General features: G+C 38.7%; 1 protein-coding gene across 2 annotated transcripts; it reads left to right on the top strand.

The window, feature by feature from the left end:
• The first annotated feature begins 154 nt into the window (after positions 1 to 154).
• On the top strand, positions 155 to 18,224 carry LOC112429822 (protein NLRC3-like). 2 transcript variants are annotated; one of them, XM_076880721.1, is made up of 11 exons: positions 155 to 212; positions 1,543 to 1,680; positions 1,765 to 1,863; positions 4,235 to 4,357; positions 6,664 to 6,736; positions 7,780 to 7,993; positions 8,094 to 9,876; positions 10,004 to 10,177; positions 13,428 to 13,601; positions 13,900 to 13,946; positions 14,122 to 18,224. In XM_076880721.1, the coding sequence occupies exons 2-11, from the start codon at positions 1,592 to 1,594 to the stop codon at positions 14,802 to 14,804; spliced, it is 3,459 nt and encodes a 1,152-aa protein (XP_076736836.1). In that variant the 5' UTR covers positions 155 to 212; positions 1,543 to 1,591; the 3' UTR covers positions 14,805 to 18,224. The 2 variants fall into 2 exon arrangements, with proteins under 2 accessions (XP_076736836.1, XP_076736837.1); XM_076880722.1 differs by lacking the exons at positions 10,004 to 10,177; positions 13,428 to 13,601; positions 13,900 to 13,946; positions 14,122 to 18,224 and having other exon boundaries at positions 8,094 to 9,880.
• Positions 18,225 to 18,496: the final 272 nt, after the last annotated feature.

Genomic DNA, 18,496 nt, shown 5'->3' with positions numbered 1-18,496 from the left:
AATGAACATTAATTATTAATAGGAATATTTCAAGGTTCCCTTACAGATATTATTTCATTATAAAATGCGTTTGTGGTCATAGCTGATTTGTCCTCATCAGAATAAAGTTTATTTTATTTGGCAGCAGTTGGCGCTAATGCGCCGGTTTCTAATAGCCAAAGAAGAAGACCACTGGTAGAGCAGCTGGATTTCTTCACCGTGTGCTCGGGACTGTAAGTTTTCCCTTATTTTAAACTGTATGCTCGCTGTCAGAGAAGTGTCTGCTTTCACTCTGCTACATATAGAATCAGCAGAAAGCCGCCGCTCGGCTCTTCCGGTGCCTTTGGTAACTTTAGTCGGGGCGGAGCATTTCCAGCTGGTTTCCGTTATATGAGGCAACACAGCCATTTTCCCCAAATAACTCTAACGACCGCTGTTTTTAAATACCACAACCTCAGTCACCCCAACCACTCACAACTTTAAAAGACAGCTTACATCTGTCGGTAAATAATAAAATCTGTTTCTGTTTACTTTCTGTTTCCCGTCGGGATGTTAATCCTTACATGCTTTTCAGGTCAAGTTTGAGAGCAGGTTCATTGTGTGTCAAATTCCTGCGTGTCTTATGTTGGCCGTGTGAGAAGTTATGTTTACAACACTTTCACTTTAAGGAGGATGTTGTTAATGTTAATGTTAATTACAGAATTACAAAATCATGCGTGTTGTTATGATACTTGTAGTGATGGAGTGTTGCCAGCTGTGGGCGCAGCGGCATCCACGCTGGCCTTTGAGACGCTGCTCTCGACTGAATGCTGGTTATTACTTAGGTGGACCTCAGAAGCGCTCTATACAGGAGGGCAAAAGTAAAAGTTTGAGGTTTAATGATGTTTTTAATTACAGTAGGATGGCGTCAGCAGGTCATGACGTCATTGTGACGTGGTAGGGCGTCATATTGAAAAAAATTAGTGTTTTACAGCCCTTTCAATGGCCTTTCATATGCTATATTACTCAATATGGTTCAAAAAATCAAGGTAACCTTTGACCTCGAACTTTGACAAAGTGAACTTTGACCTAACAGTGAAGGTAAAGGTCAAATGGTCATTCCTTATTTTCACATACATTTTTCATTTAAATTATTATGCCTGTCATGATTTCATGTCTTAGGTGAAACAGGGCATGATATTATGGGATAGTAGATGTTTTTTCCTTCTAAACAAAGTGTTGTACAGTCTCCCTTCTTTCTTCTTGTAATAATGTCAGACATGCTATTTATACATTCAAATCTATAAATAGATTTGTTGCAGACATGATGTGGGAAACCTGTAGGGTATCTGTTTTTGAAGTTTCCTCCTTATCAGTCAAAAACAGGTAATGCATGTTCACAGATTTTAGTTACTCACTGTTGGAGGGATTTATAACCCACTGACCCTAAAGGCTGGTCAGTTTAGAACAGCAGACCCTTCATTCAAACACAGAGGGTGTAGGGTCAGCTTAGAACTACCGGTAGATACTCATGTCATTAAATGCATCCTGTATGTTCTGGGATGATTTGTGTTTCCTCTCCAGGTGAAGGTAGAAAGTGTGTTTTAGCTGATGTGGATGTGAATTCAGCAGCATGGATCAGTGTGAGGACAGAGAGGAGGGAGTCCCCCCCTCTAAAACCACTCTGTGTGGGGAACATGAGAGCCAGACCACAGCTCAGAGGTGAGATGACCATCTCTAACTGTCCATGACTCTTCTCCATGTCACAGCTCAGCACTCACATCACTGCTCCATCATTATTCACAGGAACCAACCTGGAACTGAACCCAGCTGTGTGTCCTTAAAGAGTGATGCCTCAGTTGAACGCCACATTGAATTTAAACAACAACCCTCTGCTGCAGGGAGGTAAACATGAACATGGGCTTTTTTGGGTCTTATTTACATGACAGAGTTTAATAGTTTACCACAAGTTTAAAATGACAAATACAATTTAAAATATTTAAGAAAATTTTTTAAAACGATACAAACACAGTTATTGAAGAATTAAAGAGGTAAATCATCTAAAACAGCTACCCACAGAATCTGAATGGTTCCTGTTCCTGTTAAATTAACCAAGTGTTAACAAAGAATACAGTTTAGGAACTAAAACAGATCTTCTGAGCTGAGGACAGACTTCAGAGACCTGCAGTATGATTCTGTCACTGAAATGAGTTTGAGGTGGTCTATAGGACCAGGTAGCATAGAACTGATATACAGTGGCAGCTTCCTGATACAGAGATTGAACAAAGACAAGTAAAATGTGTCTATCATGTCTTTTAGATGTAAAGAAAGGCTTTTTTAAATCCAAAGTAGAGATGAGTACTGCTACCATCAGCGGTGCTAGCAGCAGCAGGTCATCGGCCTCACGTCTGTGTTTTTATCATTCTGCTCAGGTGGTTACAGTCGACATACAAACCTTCATTTTCTTTATATGCTTGTTAGCACAGACGGCCTCTACCTTATATTCCACCTGCTGAGTAGCTGATCGATATCTTAGGACGACACTTATTTGGCTTTGTTCATTACTGAAGTATGATGAATTAGTTTAAGTGACTTGAATTTCTTTTTCCACTCAGCGAGGTCAGCAGCTTTTATTCTTCCACTAAAACAAATGTGATGCCTTTCTAATTTGTTTCCAACCATTTCATTATACAGTAATTGTTAACTTACCCATATTACACAAACACTGTGAACTAGGGCTGCCACGATTCCTCGAGTAGTCACGATTACGTTGACGACTAATTTAATAGTCGACGCGTCTTTTGAAGCTTTGTAAGATGCTGAAAGACGCCGGAATAAGTAGGATTTAAGAGTGTAGTAACGGACTGAAACAAAAGATGGCAGCAATGCATTTACAAGGATGCCAGCTGCTGTTAAACGCCAAAGAAGAAGCAGTCTGTGTCCAAATTCAGAGGCCGCATTTGTAGGCCGATTATGTTACAGCGACGCGACAAAGGCTGTCCAAACTTGAAGACTTCTCCATATGCGGCAGGCAAATGCGTCCTTAATTTCCCCCAGATCTGAAGGATTGGTCGGGTGTATCATTCGTGACACAACCTATCCCAGAATTCATAGCGCGGCTCAGTCAATTCCAGTTTCCAACAATGGCGGCAGCTACTTAGGTTTAATGTTACTGTTATTACTCTTTCTGGGTTGCAAAATAAAGTTTTCAGATATTTTCAGGCGAGAATGTAGCTGTGTAAACTTCAAATATTTGCTCAATTTATCAAGACATCACACATTTGCAAAAGTGATCTGACGTTTTCATAGACGAGCTGGCCGGGAGGTCAAGGTTCAACTCCCGGCACATTGTTTTCAAACCGTCCGCGGTCTTTCGCTACTAAGGTTTAACATGATACAGTATAAGTCACTTAGATAACTTAAAAATGCTATTGCTTGGCTTTTTTCAGTGTTTTGTTTGTTCCTGAGTAAACCGGTTTAGCTGAGATTAAAGTTTTAGTTTTCACACAGTTGAATAAACGTCAAACAGAAAACCAATTAAACAGAAGTGTGAGATGGTAGAGAATTTACTCCAGTGTCCTGTAATATTTTAGATAGCAAGGAGCAGACGGCTGAGTTTATTAAACTCCACCAAGACAATCTGCAAATTTCATTAAAAGTTTAATAAACCATCATCTTATCTTTAGTTTTGGTTAGCACATACCTTAAACACTTTAAACACTAAGCTAATGATAGTTATATAAGAGCAGATGCATGCTGGTGCAATATCCTGTACATTTTATGTCCAATGGATCTAATTAGTCGACTAATCGCAAAAATAATCAGTGATTAGTCGACTATCAAAATAATCGTTTGTGGCAGCCCTTTTGTGAACCATGTAAACCAGCACAACATGATCTCAGATTCAAAGGTAACCATCAGAGGAGGAGCAAAGCCAGCAGGAATCATCAGCTGAGCGTTTTATTTGTCGTCATCAAACGAGTACAAACTACTGCAAACAAAGAAAGTTGTTAGTGTAGGAAGAATGCCTTTCTTGTTAGCTTCCTCCATACTATGTAAACTGTTAAAAACTCTGTATTTTGAACATGAACCTGAGCACAGCTACATCTCCTTGAAGACTGCTGCCTCAGTTGAACATCATATTGATGTTATTAGAAAGCAGGATGAGAGTGAGACTAGAGCTCAGATGTGAGTTGACCATGTCTAACTGTCACAAACTCTCTGACCTCCATGGCACTGCTGAGCCCTCAAATCAATGCACCGTCTTTATTTACAGAAATACAGTTAGGACTACAGCTGGATCTGACCCCAGTCCTGAACCTAGCAATGTGTCCTTGAAGAGCACTGCCTCGGCTGAACGGGTCATTGAATTTAAAGGACAGCCCTGTACTGCGGAGAGGTAAACATGAGCTTTGCTCCACATACAGTGCTCCGAAATGTCTTAACAAAGGAATATGTCAATTTTTCAACATGAGCTCAGCTTGATGTGTTTTTGTTTTTAGTGAAAGTCAAAGAAGAAAAAACTAAAACACGGCTGATGACGGAGTTTATGAGTCTAGTGTGTGTTTGAAATGAAAAACAGATTTACGAACATGTTGAAAAAAAGAAAAGCTCAGAAAAACCAAGTTAATAAAGAGTTAACTGCATTAAGGACGCTGTGTAAATGTACATAAAATTTGTATTTGATCATTTTTAAATCTCATAAATCCACATCTTATTTACAATTGAATACAGACAACATATAAAATCTTTAAATAAGCCAATGTACCATTTTAAGAAGAGCAGTAGCTCATTTTGAATTTGATGGCAGCAGCACAGCCCAGTGGAACAAGGTTGCCACTGTGTAGAACTCTCTCTTCTTTACACAACAGTCCATAAACATCTGGGACCAGTTGCTGGACCTTTGGGAGAGCAATGGTGTCTCATTCTTGTTTGATATAGTATTTTCGCTGCTCAACAGCTCCAGGTCTTCTTTGTCATATTTTTCATTTTATGATGAACCAAAGGTTTTAGTTGTTTGAAGATCTGGACTGCAGGTAGGCCAGCTCTACATTCAGGCTCCTCTAAAACCGTTTAGCACTGATGGTGCCTTTAAGATTTGCAAGCTGCGAGTTCCATAGGCACCAGTGCACGCCCACACATCAGAGGCTCCGGCTGTCAAACTGAACACTGATACCAAGCTGCATGTTTTTTCCCCCTCTTTAGTCTGGGGGATGAAAGATCCATGTCTTCCAAAAAGAATGTCAAATTTTCTTTTGTCTGATGACAGAACAGTTTTCCACTTTTCCTCAGTCCATTTTAAATAAGCTTTGGCCCGGAGAAAGCAGTGCTATTTCTGGATTATTTTCACTTCTTACTTATTTTTTTGCATGAAAAAGCTTTAACCTGCATTTGCGTATGCCATGGGGAAGTGTTCCTTAGCTCATCCAGTGATTTTCATGACAGAGTCATGCCTACACTGCAAAAACTCAAAATCTTACCAAGTATATTTGTCTAATTTCTAGTCAAAATAATCTCATTACACTTAAAATAAGAAAGTCAGCTAGAGAGTAACATTTAAGTTAGATATAGAAACTTGTTTTTAGACAGTGCATCTTGGACCTGGAGAATTTTCACTTGTTCCATTGGCAGTTTTTTCACTTAATACAAGATATTCTTGCTTGAAATAAGTGAAATAAATCTGCCAATGAAACAAGTGATGATCTTCCATTGGCACCCTACGATGATGCAGTAGATGATGAGATAGTCACAGACTTCACAAATTTACATTGAGGAACATTATTCTGAAATTGTTCAGTAATTTGTAGATGCATTTTGTTGCAGACCAGTAAACTCTGCCCATCTTTATTTCAGAGAAACTCTGCCTCCCCAAGATGATATTTATTTCATTAATTAACAAATTATTGTACAATGGTTCTGTTTTTTGTTTTTTTTTTAGCACCACTTACTTTTTGTCACAATCATAACTTAAAAAAAACATTTTTCCTAATCCTGGGTCTTTGATCCAGAGTTGTGAGGTTTTGTAATGAATTCTTGCTTATTATTTAAAGTTCTGTTTGTTATCTAGTTTTTTTAATTGTTACATTCAATTGTTATGTTTCTCCTTTATATCTTGAGGTTTCTGGCTGTTTATTTCCAGTAGTTGTTTTGGCAGGATACATAGATTCTTGTGCTATTTTTTAGCCTTGTGTTCGTCTGCGTTAAGTTTGAGTGTTTTCTCAGGTAATTCCTGCATATTTATTTGTATTATTAGCCTTCTCTGTCTTGTTTGTAGTTCAACATCTTTAGTGCTGCAGAAATGTGCTGGTTAGCAAAGCTGCCTTATATTCCACCTGTTGAGTAGCTGATTGACATCTTAGGATCAATACTTAGTTGGCTTTGTTTATTACTGAAGAATGATGGTTTAGTTTAAGTGATTCGAATGTATAACAAGTGTGATGCCACTTTTATGGATTTTTAACCATTTTATTATACAGTAGTTGTTAATTTACACATTTACACAGAAAATAGAAAATATATCAAATGTTCAAATGACAAAAATGTGTCATTTGAACAAGAACAGTTGCTCATTTTGAATTTGATAGCAGCAATACAATATATATATATATATATATATAACTTGTATACTTGTATGGGCAAAGTGTATAAAAATCACTTGCCAAGCATAAAACTGAATGAAGCCAATTCTTGAAATTTTCTTTACAGTGTCACCAGGTCAGATGTTCCCACTGGTCCGACTGTCCCGCAGGATAAAAAACACCTGGACTCCATATTTAAGGTCTGTACGTTTACAATTACTTGTTTTTTTCTGTTCATTTCATTGTAAGTTTTTCAATTTTTCACAAAGAATAAAATTCAAAAGAAAAGCTTAATAATTTGATTTAGCTCCTGATGGAACTTTATTCAGCCAGAAACTCCACATAAGGACTACAAACAGATTGAATTAGATTAAAACTAGGAGAAAGTTTATTTGCACTTTCAGTTAAGCTAATGTTAACTAACTTTAGCAGGGAGAAAGCAAGTTTTATCGATTGAAGACTGGGTGTGGGCTACCAGGAATTTGACTGACGTGGCTTTCTTCTGGCTGACGTTAGCTAATGCTCTTTTTGCTAGTATGGACACATTTCAAGGTGTCTAATGTAACAAAATGAGGTGGATAAAGTCAGCTGATCATTCCAATCCTATGTTGCTCATCTGGATGATAAAATATCTTGCCAATATTTTGTAAGTTAATAATAATAAGTAACCGTTGACTGATTTATGTAATGTTGTTAAATTATAAGTGGTTGTAAATGTTATTATATGCAAAACAATTAATGAATCGAAATCCTAGTTGTCTTATCTTCTAAATACTTTACGAGGTAATATTATCCATGATAACCACACATCGATTATGTGGTTATTGTTCGTATAGTCTATTTACAACTTACTTAAATATTTAGTTATCCTTTTTTAGAGCTTTGGATTGTGAATATAACCAGAACTTCAGAGAATATCAAGGTTCTGTTCTTTTTCCAGCACACCAGTGCTGATTCGCCATGTCCCTTTTCACTGTAGGAGAAAAACAAGGTAGCCGGTAAGTCCGGTCAGGAGAATCACTTCACCGGAGAGGCATAAAACATATATTGTATCAGTAGATACTGTTATAATTGTGTAAAAAGCAATCATGGCTAATGCTTGCTTGCTTCAATATAAAGGGCAATAAAGAAAGAACTAGACCATTACATTAAAAGTATGTCCAACATATAGCTGATGCATGGCTGATGTTTCTCAATGATTTCAGTCTGAATGTGAATGTAGCATTCAAATAATGTTTTCCAGCTGTTGGAGGAGAACCTCAATGCTTTTGTGAAGAATGAACTGAAAAAGATCCAGAAGGTTCTGAGTCCAGATTACATAAAGAGTCAGGCAGAGGAGTTGTTGCAGGGTGACCATGAGATGGAGAGGAAGAGCAGCAGCGAGGCATTTCTTCGGATCACAGCGAACTTCCTGAGAATAATGAAGCAGGAGGTGCTGGCTCAACGTCTGGAGAATAGTAAGAGGATTTCTCTAAAGATATAATAAGTGGTAGACCATTTTATTATTATTACTATTATTATTTATATTACATAAATGTTGTTTGTGTATTCTTTTAGGATTCCCCATCATGTGTCAGAATAAACTTAAATCTAACCTGAAAAAGAAGTTCCAGTGTGTGTTTGAGGGAATTGCTAAAGCCGGAAACCCAACCCTTCTGAATCAGATCTACACAGAGCTCTACATCACAGAGGGAGGGACTGCAGAGGTCAACCAAGAACATGAGATTAGACAGATTGAAACAACATCCAGGAAATCAGACAGACCAGAAACAACAATTAGACAAAAAGACCTCTTCCAGACATCTGGAAGAGATAAGCCAATCAGAACAGTCCTGACAAAGGGAGTGGCTGGCATTGGAAAAACATTCTTAACGCAGAAGTACATACTAGATTGGGCTGCTGAAAAAGCCAACCAGGACATCCAATTCATGTTTCCATTCACTTTCAGAGAGCTGAATTTGTTGAAAGAGAAAAAGTTCAGCCTGGTGGAACTTGTTCATCACTTCTTTACTGAAACCAAAGAAGCAGGAATCTGCAGCTTTGAAGACTTCCAGGTTCTGTTTATCTTTGATGGTCTGGATGAGTGTCGACTTCCTCTAGACTTCCACTACACAGAGACCCTGACTGATGTTACAGAGCCCACTGCAGTGGGTGTGCTGCTCACAAACCTCATCAGAGGTAAGCTGGTTCCATCTGCTCGAATCTGGATAACCACACGACCTGCAGCAGCCAATCAGATCTATCCTGAGTGTATTGACATGGTGACAGAGGTTAGAGGGTTCACTGAACAACAGAAGGAGGAATACTTCAAGAAGAGATTCAGAGAAGAACAGGCCAGCAGGATCATCTCCCATATCAAGACATCACGAAGCCTCCACATCATGTGCCACATCCCAGTCTTCTGCTGGATCACTGCTACAGTTGTGGAGGATGTGCTGAAAACCAAAAAGAGGAGAGAGTTGCCTAAGAACTTGACTGAGATGTACATCCACTTCCTGGTGGTTCAGGCCAAAGTGAAGAAGGTCAAGTATGATGGAGGATTTGAGACAGATCCACACTGGAGTCCAGAGAGCAGGAAGATGATTGAGTCTTTGGGAAAACTGGCTTTTGATCAGCTGCAGAGAGGAAACCTGATCTTCTATGAATCAGACCTGACAGAGTGTGGCATCGATATCAGAGCAGCCTCAGTGTACTCAGGAGTGTTCACACAGATCTTTAAAGAGGAGAGAGGACTGTACCAGGACAAGGTGTTCTGCTTTGTTCATCTGAGTGTTCAGGAGTTTCTGGCTGCTCTTCATGTCCATCTGACCTTTATTAAGTCTGCTATCAATCTGCTGGAAGATCAAATCTCCCAGAAGTGTGAAACAAGAGAATTTGCAGAGACACAATTCTATGTGAGTGCTGTGGACAAGACTTTAAAGAGTCCAAATGGACACCTGGACTTGTTACTCCGCTTCCTTCTTGGTCTCTCACTGAAGGAAAATCAGACTCTCCTACGAGGTCTTTTGACACAGATAGGATGTGGCTCACAGACCAAGCAGGAAAATATCCTGTACATCAAAGAGAAGATCAATCAGAATCTGTCTGCAGAGAAAAGCATCAACCTGTTCCACTGTCTGAATGAACTGAATGATCATTCTCTAGTGGAGAAGATCCAACAGGCCCTGAGTTCAGGAAGTCTCTCTACAGATAAACTGTCTCCTGCTCAGTGGTCAGCTCTGGCTTTCATCTTACTGTCATCAGAAGAAGATCTGAATGTGTTTGACCTGAAGAAATACTCTGCTTCAGAGGAGGCTCTTTTGAGGCTGCTGCCAGTGACCAAAGCCTCCTGCAAAGCTCTGTAAGTAAACAGTGGTGTTTCTTTACAATCCATTACTTAGTGGACAGTGGAGAGTATTTAATAACTTACTACACATTTTCTTATTTCCATTTTCTCTTATTTTATTTTATTTTTTTACATTTTGCAGACTGAATATCTGTAACCTGTCAGTGAGAAGCTGTGAAGATCTGTCCTCAGTTCTCAGCTCCCCGTCCTCTAATCTCAAAGAACTTGACCTGAGTAACAACAACCTGCAGGATTCAGGAGTGAAGCTGCTGGCTTCTGGACTGAAGAGTTCACATTGTATACTGGAAAGTCTCAGGTCAGTATTCACATATCTGTTACAACTCATAACATGTAGATGAATTTGTAAGACTGTATGATTTGCAAATTAATTGTTGCATATCCTTCTTTATTTTGGATATTAGTTTTATTAAGATTTTATATTATTTTCCTCTGCTTTTGCTTCTTGCTTGTGACTGTGAATTCACATTTAACCCTTTAAAGCCGGTTTTGCGTAACTATTTTTAAATACCTGTAGAACCGGAACCACGTAAGCTAGCGCAATAATATTTTTTTGCACATGAAACCAGAGGAGTTGTACTTACATCTTATGCCATCAGCTTGTCCTAGGTCACGGTTTCCTTCCACATATAGCTTTGCAAAAATTGCATAAAAAGCGCTTGCAGGAAGAAAAACATAATATTCCAGAAACACACTTTGCCAATGCGATCAGCTGTTCGTAACACTTCCTACATTGAAATAGACATCAGCGTGACCGATCGCATGTCCCCCATTACCTGCCCAAAACCGGAAGTGACGTCATTTTTGCGGAAAATGTAGTTTTTTACTTGTAGGCCTTAAAAGCCTATACTGTTTTTTTTTTTAAGTCATGTTTGACATGCTTAGAACTCAAGTTGCACTGCTTTAAATAGTTTATTTTGATGCACATGCTGTTTTCTTTGCAAATTTGCATCATAGGATTGTTTTTAGTTTTTTCTGCAGTATATAAAAATTGTTGTATCTCAAAAATAAAACTATGAAGACACTCAAAATAAATTTCCTGTTGTTGTAAACTATTTTTTGCAACTTTTTTGTATATAAAGTTTTGAGGGATGAACCTCTTAAATTTCTCCAAGTAGAAATATATGTAAAAAAGACAAAAACGAATTTGAAATTATTTGTAGTTTATTGCACTTTTTTGCAATTTATGGAGTTACTATGGACTTAATGCAAACATATTATTAAAATTTGGGCTATAACAGTTGTATTGATGTATAGCAACAAAAATGGCACTACAGCATGTAAAAATATAAAGTAAGCTCTGGTGGACTTGGTTCTATGGTAGGTCTTAAAGGGTTAAAAAACCTTTTAGTAATACTCTTGTCAAACACTTCACCCTTCAATACATTTAAATGTTTGAACTGTGATGATCAAATATTTTTAGACTTTTCCTTCTGAATGACACTTCGGTGACGTTCTTTTAGATATTCACTTTGTTCTCATAAAAATATAATAAGTTTGATGATTTTACTTTTCATCATCGGGTCAATATTTTGGCTTAATGAACCACAGCTCTAAGAAAACCTTTGTCTGGTGTTACTAAAGCCAACTGTGATTTGATAGCAGCCTTGAGCTAGTCTGTATTTTTATACTTTTTGTGGAAGGTGTTAATCATCATAGTCTGCACAACTGTCAACTATCAACACTGTTCTCCATGACTGTGGTTGGGTGTTACTGACCTAGACTGCTTATACAATGTTTGAATACTTTTTTACTGTAATATGACCATAGTTGAGATTTCTGATTATCATGTGCTATAAGCTACAATTATCAATGTTAAAACACAGGCTTGAAATATTTCACTTTCACTATAGAATACATACAAGTTTACCATACCACATTAAATTACAAAAAAGTATTTTCACAATATTCCAGTATTCACATGCTGGATGGACTAGGGAACGATATCAAGTGAACTATGTTGATCTGTGAAATCAGAACCCCAGTACACGAAATCTGCCTCGGCTCTCTGTTTATAAAGTCTAGTCTCTGATCCTATGAGCATTATCCAGTTGAGAGTGCAGAGCTTAGATGGAGCCAACAGATGAGGGGATTTGCTCAGTTCTAACTGCATCTATTCTGGATGTCTAGCCTTCTTATCTCTGAGGAACCCTTGTAGCTCAAGGAAGATTCCCCAGCAACACATATTAATGACAGCTCCCATCTAGATCAGTGCTCTAGGAATATGACTGGTTTTATTTTAGTGACTCGGTAAACTAAGCCACAGGGGTCTGTAACTTTTAAAAGCCTGGACTAACCTGTAAGAGCTACTAACTAATTTGGGATTAATACTCAGATTTTTAAACAATAATTAAATCACCTGAGTTATACTAAGTTAATTAACCTACTCTGAACGAATGCTGATTTCTTCTGATACTTGAGTTAAATTTATCATCAACTCATCCTCATATGAAAATCAGTTTTAACATAATTCTTTTTTTAAATTCAAATACATAGGAATCATTTTTTCTTACTATTTCTCTTCAAAACTCTGTGCTTGTCAATTATACTATATAGATAACTATAGTAATAGTAAATATACTTACTAGAGTTTATTTTATTAGCTCATACATATGTTATAGTCAGAGATTTTTTTATATTCCCAGCTTCTCAATGTCACACACACACACACACACACACACACACACACACACACACACACACACACACACACACACACACACACACACACACACAGCCTCCAAGTCCAACTCACACACACTCTCAGTGAGAAGCAATTAAGAAGTTAAGTATGATCAACTGTCAGCAAACTCACATATGAATTATGGTTCTGTGTTTAACAATCACAACATACTTAATACCTTTTTCTTCATTCAGAATCATATATAAAGATGAGCTGGAGACACATTTTTTCTTTTCACAAGGCAGAAGCTGGATCATGTCTACACACAAAATCCAGACATTGGAGCAGACATTATAAACTGTATTGCTCATTAATCATATTATTAGACTTCGGTTATATTTTTGATTAAGATGAAGACATAGTGTTTTCAGTGGGAGAAACATTTCATCACTCACCCAAGTGACTTCTTTAGTCTCAGCTGATTGAAGGTTTCCCCAACCTTATGAACAGTACATTTGCATAACGACTGAAACTAGCACCACGGATTAAGATAATTTATTCATAGCATTCTGTATCATTTTAAACATACAAGGCTGGATGTTGAGTCCTTTTACCCTCTCTCACATGTAATTGGTGTAAGCGGGGGGACCTCGTCTCTTCAAATGCTTAATAAGAACCAACTCAATGACAGATTTGAATAGGTGGAATCAAATCTGAAAACACAGCACAAGAAATGGCTTTAAAGATGAACACACAAATGACAGATATAGACTGATATATATACTGATATTTAGAATACTATGACATGATAGCTGCTAGCTCCCTGTTTCAGTTATTGCTCTTCTTATTTTAATATGTCATATTATTTCACAGCACACAGCAATTCCCTGGGAGTTTCCTTCATATATGTTGTGTGTGCATGTAGTCTATCAGGCTGTCTGATCGCAAAAGAAGGCTCTGATTCTCTGGCCTCAGCTCTAACGTCCAACCCCTCCCATCTGAGAGAACTCGACCTGAGCTACAATCATCTGGGAGAGTCAGCAGTGAAGCTCTTGTCTTCTGGACTGGAGAATCCAGACTGGAGTCTGGACACTCTCAGGTATGGAGAGGACTGCTACACCCACAGACAATTTCTAATAGAGGGAGGAGTGATTGAAAATATTTCTCACTGTTGATCTGTTTATTGGACTATTGCGAAATTTTGACTGATCTGTTAATCACTGATGTTAGGAGCATTTTTCCTCTTACAAGAGGCAGTGAACATAAATTGGATATATTTGTGTGTAGCAGCTGCAGGAACATCTTTGTCATTGTTTAGTTTAGACAGATGTGTGTGTCTGTCCTTGTGTGTAAAAGAGCGATGTAATGTGCAGGATGTAACCCCCTCCTTCTCTCAGGGTGGAGCCTTCAGGAGACCAATGGTTGACACCAGGTCTGAGGAAGTGTAAGTGTGTTTTTAATGTGATTCATGAACACAAAGCAGCACACATTCAACCATATTCAAACTGTCACATCACTCAGTCACATCTCTGATGTCAGGAGTCATCATCAAAGTGTCAATCAATGAACAGATGATGGATCAATAACTGCAACTGGATTGTGTTTGTTCTCTCCATCAGATTCCTGTCAACTCACAATCAACACAAACACAGTACACAAGAATCTTAAGCTGTCTGACAACAACAGGAAGGTGACATATGTTAAGGAGGAGCAGCCATATCCTGATCATCCAGACAGATTTGATGACTGGTGCCCCCAGGTGCTGTGTAGAGAAGGTCTGACTGGTCGCTGTTACTGGGAGGTCGAGAAAAATGGACAGGTTCACATATCAGTGAGTTATGAAAGAATCCCAAGAAAATCCCAAGAAAAGGTGCTGTGTAGAGAAGGTCTGACTGGTCGCTGTTACTGGGAGGTCGAGAAAAATGGACAGGTTCACATATCAGTGAGTTATGAAAGAATCCCAAGAAAAGGGCACAGAGATGAAAGAAATGACATTGAATTTGGATTTAACGATCAGTCCTGGTGTCTCAGCTTCTCTAAACGAGGTTGCTTTGCTTGGCACAACAATAGAGAAATGTTCATCTGCTCTTCCTATTGTTGGTCTGGCAGAGTAGCAGTGTATCTGGACTGTCCTGCTGGCACTCTGTCCTTCTACAGAGTCTCCTCTGACACTCTGATCCACCTCCACACCTTCAACACCACATTCACTGAACCTCTTTATCCTGGGTTTGGGTTTGTGTTCAGAACAACATCAGGGTTTTCGATCTCTCTTGATTCTTCAGCTTCTCTGTGTTCAGTTTAGTGTAAATAGCGTCTTGTCTCATTATTTCTCTCTGTACCGTCCAAACTTTAATGTCACCATGTCTTTTGATGAATGAATAAGTTATAAGTGTAATCAAATAGCAAACATCATTTTATGGTCTTCAACTTGAACCCTCTCAGGCTCAAATTAAGTTTTTGTTGCTAATGCACAAAAGAATACCTGCAGTGGTACTTCTGAGTAAAAAAACCTCATAAAATATGTATGTGGGGTAATCAGGTTGTTAGCTTTTAACTGTTGCAAATCTGCAACGCCTGCCTTGAGAGGGTTAAAGAAACCTTTCTATACTGTCCCATACTGTCTGGGTAAAATTTGACCCTTTTTTTTTTTTTTTACAATAGAGTTCATTACCCTCAGTACCATTCGTTTTAGCCTTTGAATTTTTTAATTTGCTTTTTGCTAAAGTAGTACCACAATTACAATATTTCAGAACTTAGTGTATGTTGCTACAGATGTTTGTACCCTGAGCATGTTCCAGGTCAGATTTGATTATGCATTGAATGAGCAGCAAATGTTAGCACTTCCAGACAAGCTGTTGAACAGAGATGAACTATTCCGAGAAATATTCATATATGAATATATGTATATTTTCAATATTTTTCAATATATGAATATTGAAATATTCAGAAAATGGTAAATGGCCTGCATTTGTATAGCGCTTTTCTAGTCCATAGGACCCCAAAGCGCTTTACACTACATTCAGTCATTCACCCATTCACACACTGGCGATGGCAAGCTACATTGTAGCCACAGCTGCCCTGGGGCGCACTGACAGAGGCGAGGCTGCCGGACACAGGCACCACCGGGCCCTCTGACCACCACCAGTAGGCAAACACGGGGTTAGTATCTTGCCCAAGGACATTTGGCATGCAGCCAGGATGCAGCCTGGGATCGAACCACCGACCTTCTGATTAGTGGCTGACCTGCTCTGCCACCTGAGCTACAGCCACCCCAGAAGAGGAGCATAGCTAAATAAATATAAAAGGGTATATAAAAGGGTGGTTCTCTGGCCTCAGATAAATAAATATAAAGGGTATACAGGAGGCAGCACGGTGGCACGGTGGTTAGCACTGTTGCCGCACAGCAAGAAGGTCCTGAGTTCAATTCCACCATCAGGCCGGGATCTTTCTGTGTGGAGTTTGCATGTTCTCCCCGTGTTTGCGTGGGTTCCCTCCGGGTACTCCAGCTTCCTCCCACCGTCCAAAGACATGCAACTTATGGGGATAGGTTAATTGGATAATCCAAATTACCACTAGGTGTGAATGTGCGAGTGAATGTGAGAGCGAATGGTTGTCTGTCCCTGTGTGTTGGCCCTGCAACAGACTGGCGACCTGTCCAGGGTGTACCCCGCCTCTTGCCCTATGACAGCTGGGATAGGCTCCAGCGCCCCCCGCGACCCTGAAAAGGATAAGCGGAAGCGAATGGATGGATGGATGGATGGGTATACAGGAGCTCCATTTGTAGCAGTATATCTGGACTGGCCCACTGGCACTCTGTCCTTCTACAGAGTCTCCTCTGACACTCTGATCCACCTTCAACACCCCATTCACTGAACCTCTTTATCCTGGGTTTGGGTTTTTATTCAGGACTCCAACAAACTTCATTTGTCCTTTTGGTTCTTCAGCATCTCTGTGTTCAGTTTAGTATAATTAGTCCCTGAAGCTCAGTTCATCTCAGGTGATTCAGTTCATGTTGGTGGCAGGTAAGTTTGCAGCAGATGAGATAAACTGTGATATCAGAGAGCAGCCACTGTCAAGTACTCACTACCTTAAACTTCTACAAGTGGAAGTATTTAGTTCTCAGTTCTTCCGTTTATTTAGGTGGCTGTGGATATGGAGGTACAGGGCCTCATGGTTGCTCAGGTGTCATAGATAAAGTACTGTATGAATGTGTGTCAGTTAATGAATTATAATCTAATAACTGAGAGGTTATCAAAGCAGGATACACCCTGGAAAACTTGCTAATCTATCACGACATCTGTTCAACTGTCAATCACCATACCATCTGAATGGACTTTAGGTTAGTCTTACTGTCACATTTTTACCTAAATCCAGCCCACTGCAGACCAGATAGTTATTTTAGTTATAAAACACCTCAACATTTTTGTGTCTTATTCCTTCAGTTTTGTCTTGTAGTCTCTGGGATCTCATTAGAATAAGACATTCATTTATTAGATCAGAACTGGGAGTCTCTGCAAAGTTTCCCTAGTTGATAAAATTACTCACCCACAGTCTTTAAACCCAGAAGATTTAACACTTTGATCTGAGCATGAACACCATGAGGTAGTCTGTTTTCTGCTGGCTGTGATTGTTGTAACTGTCCACAAGCTGTTTTTGTACAGTATTGGCGACTTGATGGACTAAACTTAAAACAATGCCACTTTCTTGTAGATACACTGAATCTATTTTAAGATAATTTCATTCAGAAAAAGTGTGTTTTTGAGTGTTTACAAAAGCACTGAAAACATGCCAGAAATAAACTCCATGCAATTATGAACATTGCAACTCAAGTAACTACCCTATATCTCAAAACCAATGTAATGCTGCTGAAGTTGCGTGGCTACATAGGCAATGACTATGAAGCGCAAAAAGAAAAGCTTCTGTGGACACATACCATGAGTCACACTGATGATTGTTGTGATTTTTCCAGTAACTGAATCATGGAATGATGTTCTTTTACTGTATTTTGCAATACCTCTAGACCCATGACGTCTCAACACAGTACACAGTGTTTTTAAATATGATGTGATTCATGCATGGTTACAGTTACTGAGGTATATCTAAAAATTAAATAGAGCACTGGTTTTGTAAGGAAGTAAAATAGTAGATATCTGCTGGTGGTTTTGAATGTGTTGAATAAAATGTATCGAAGAACTTGCTTGGCTAAATCTGCCTATTAAGTTTCAGGATGCGAATCAAGACTGGACCAAGACTCCTGTTGGTCACTGCTCATATTAGTCATTTGCATGACATTTAATACTAAATACTTTCTTATTATCAGTGATGAACGTTAGCACTGAATGCCAATGTGAATATCGTCCTTGTCAGTGCTGTATGCATGGAGTTGTAGTTCTTGAGAGTGACCACTGGATGGCAATAAAATAATAAAAATAAAATAAAGCGTTTCTGTAATGCGTAAATTTGAATAAAGATCCAGTAAAAACAAAATTTTGCATATAATCAGTGGACTCCGCACTTGTACCGGGTGTTTCTTAGTTCTCCCAGTCACCCGAGCTTCTCATCCAACATAAACAGAAATTAAATGATAAAAAAAACGTTCTGTTTATCCGATAGATATTTTACTAAATACAGCTGATGTCTCACATTAGACATTTTTTTCTAAATGAGTGTTGGTGTATTATTATTAAATGAGGGTTACTGCTGACAACAGTGTTTAACAGCTTATTATTATCATTGTTCTCATGATCAGACTGATAAAAATTAAACCTCAGGATCGGTGTGAAAATGATTCTTGTCGGTATATGAAAAATTGTACTTATTGACAGCGACCATCAGGAGGCAGTAATAGATACACTTTCTTAATGAGTCGCTGCCACTAGAACAGCCAGGTCACGGGCTTTTTATGCTCGCTGTTCTCTCCCTCATGAACAATGTATGCAGTGTTGTGTACTGTCAGAGTGGTTTTACCCAACGTGGCCAGGTTATTTAACATGG

This window comes from Maylandia zebra, linkage group LG23 (genome assembly GCF_041146795.1).
Source record: "Maylandia zebra isolate NMK-2024a linkage group LG23, Mzebra_GT3a, whole genome shotgun sequence".
Taxonomy (NCBI): domain Eukaryota; kingdom Metazoa; phylum Chordata; class Actinopteri; order Cichliformes; family Cichlidae; genus Maylandia; species Maylandia zebra.
This window is presented reverse-complemented; position numbering and strand designations above follow the sequence as displayed.

What these genes read in the sequence shown, in the direction of transcription:
- LOC112429822 (XM_076880721.1), top strand. Translation starts at nt 1,592, where the DNA reads ATGGATCAGTGTGAGGACAGAGAGGAGGGAGTCCCCCCCTCTAAAACC. An exon ending in AGCCAGACCACAGCTCAGAG is followed by an intron (nt 1,681 to 1,764) that starts GTGAGATGACCA and finishes CATTATTCACAG; the next exon opens with GAACCAACCTGGAACTGAAC. An exon ending in TGTATACTGGAAAGTCTCAG is followed by an intron (nt 10,178 to 13,427) that starts GTCAGTATTCAC and finishes GTGTGCATGTAG; the next exon opens with TCTATCAGGCTGTCTGATCG.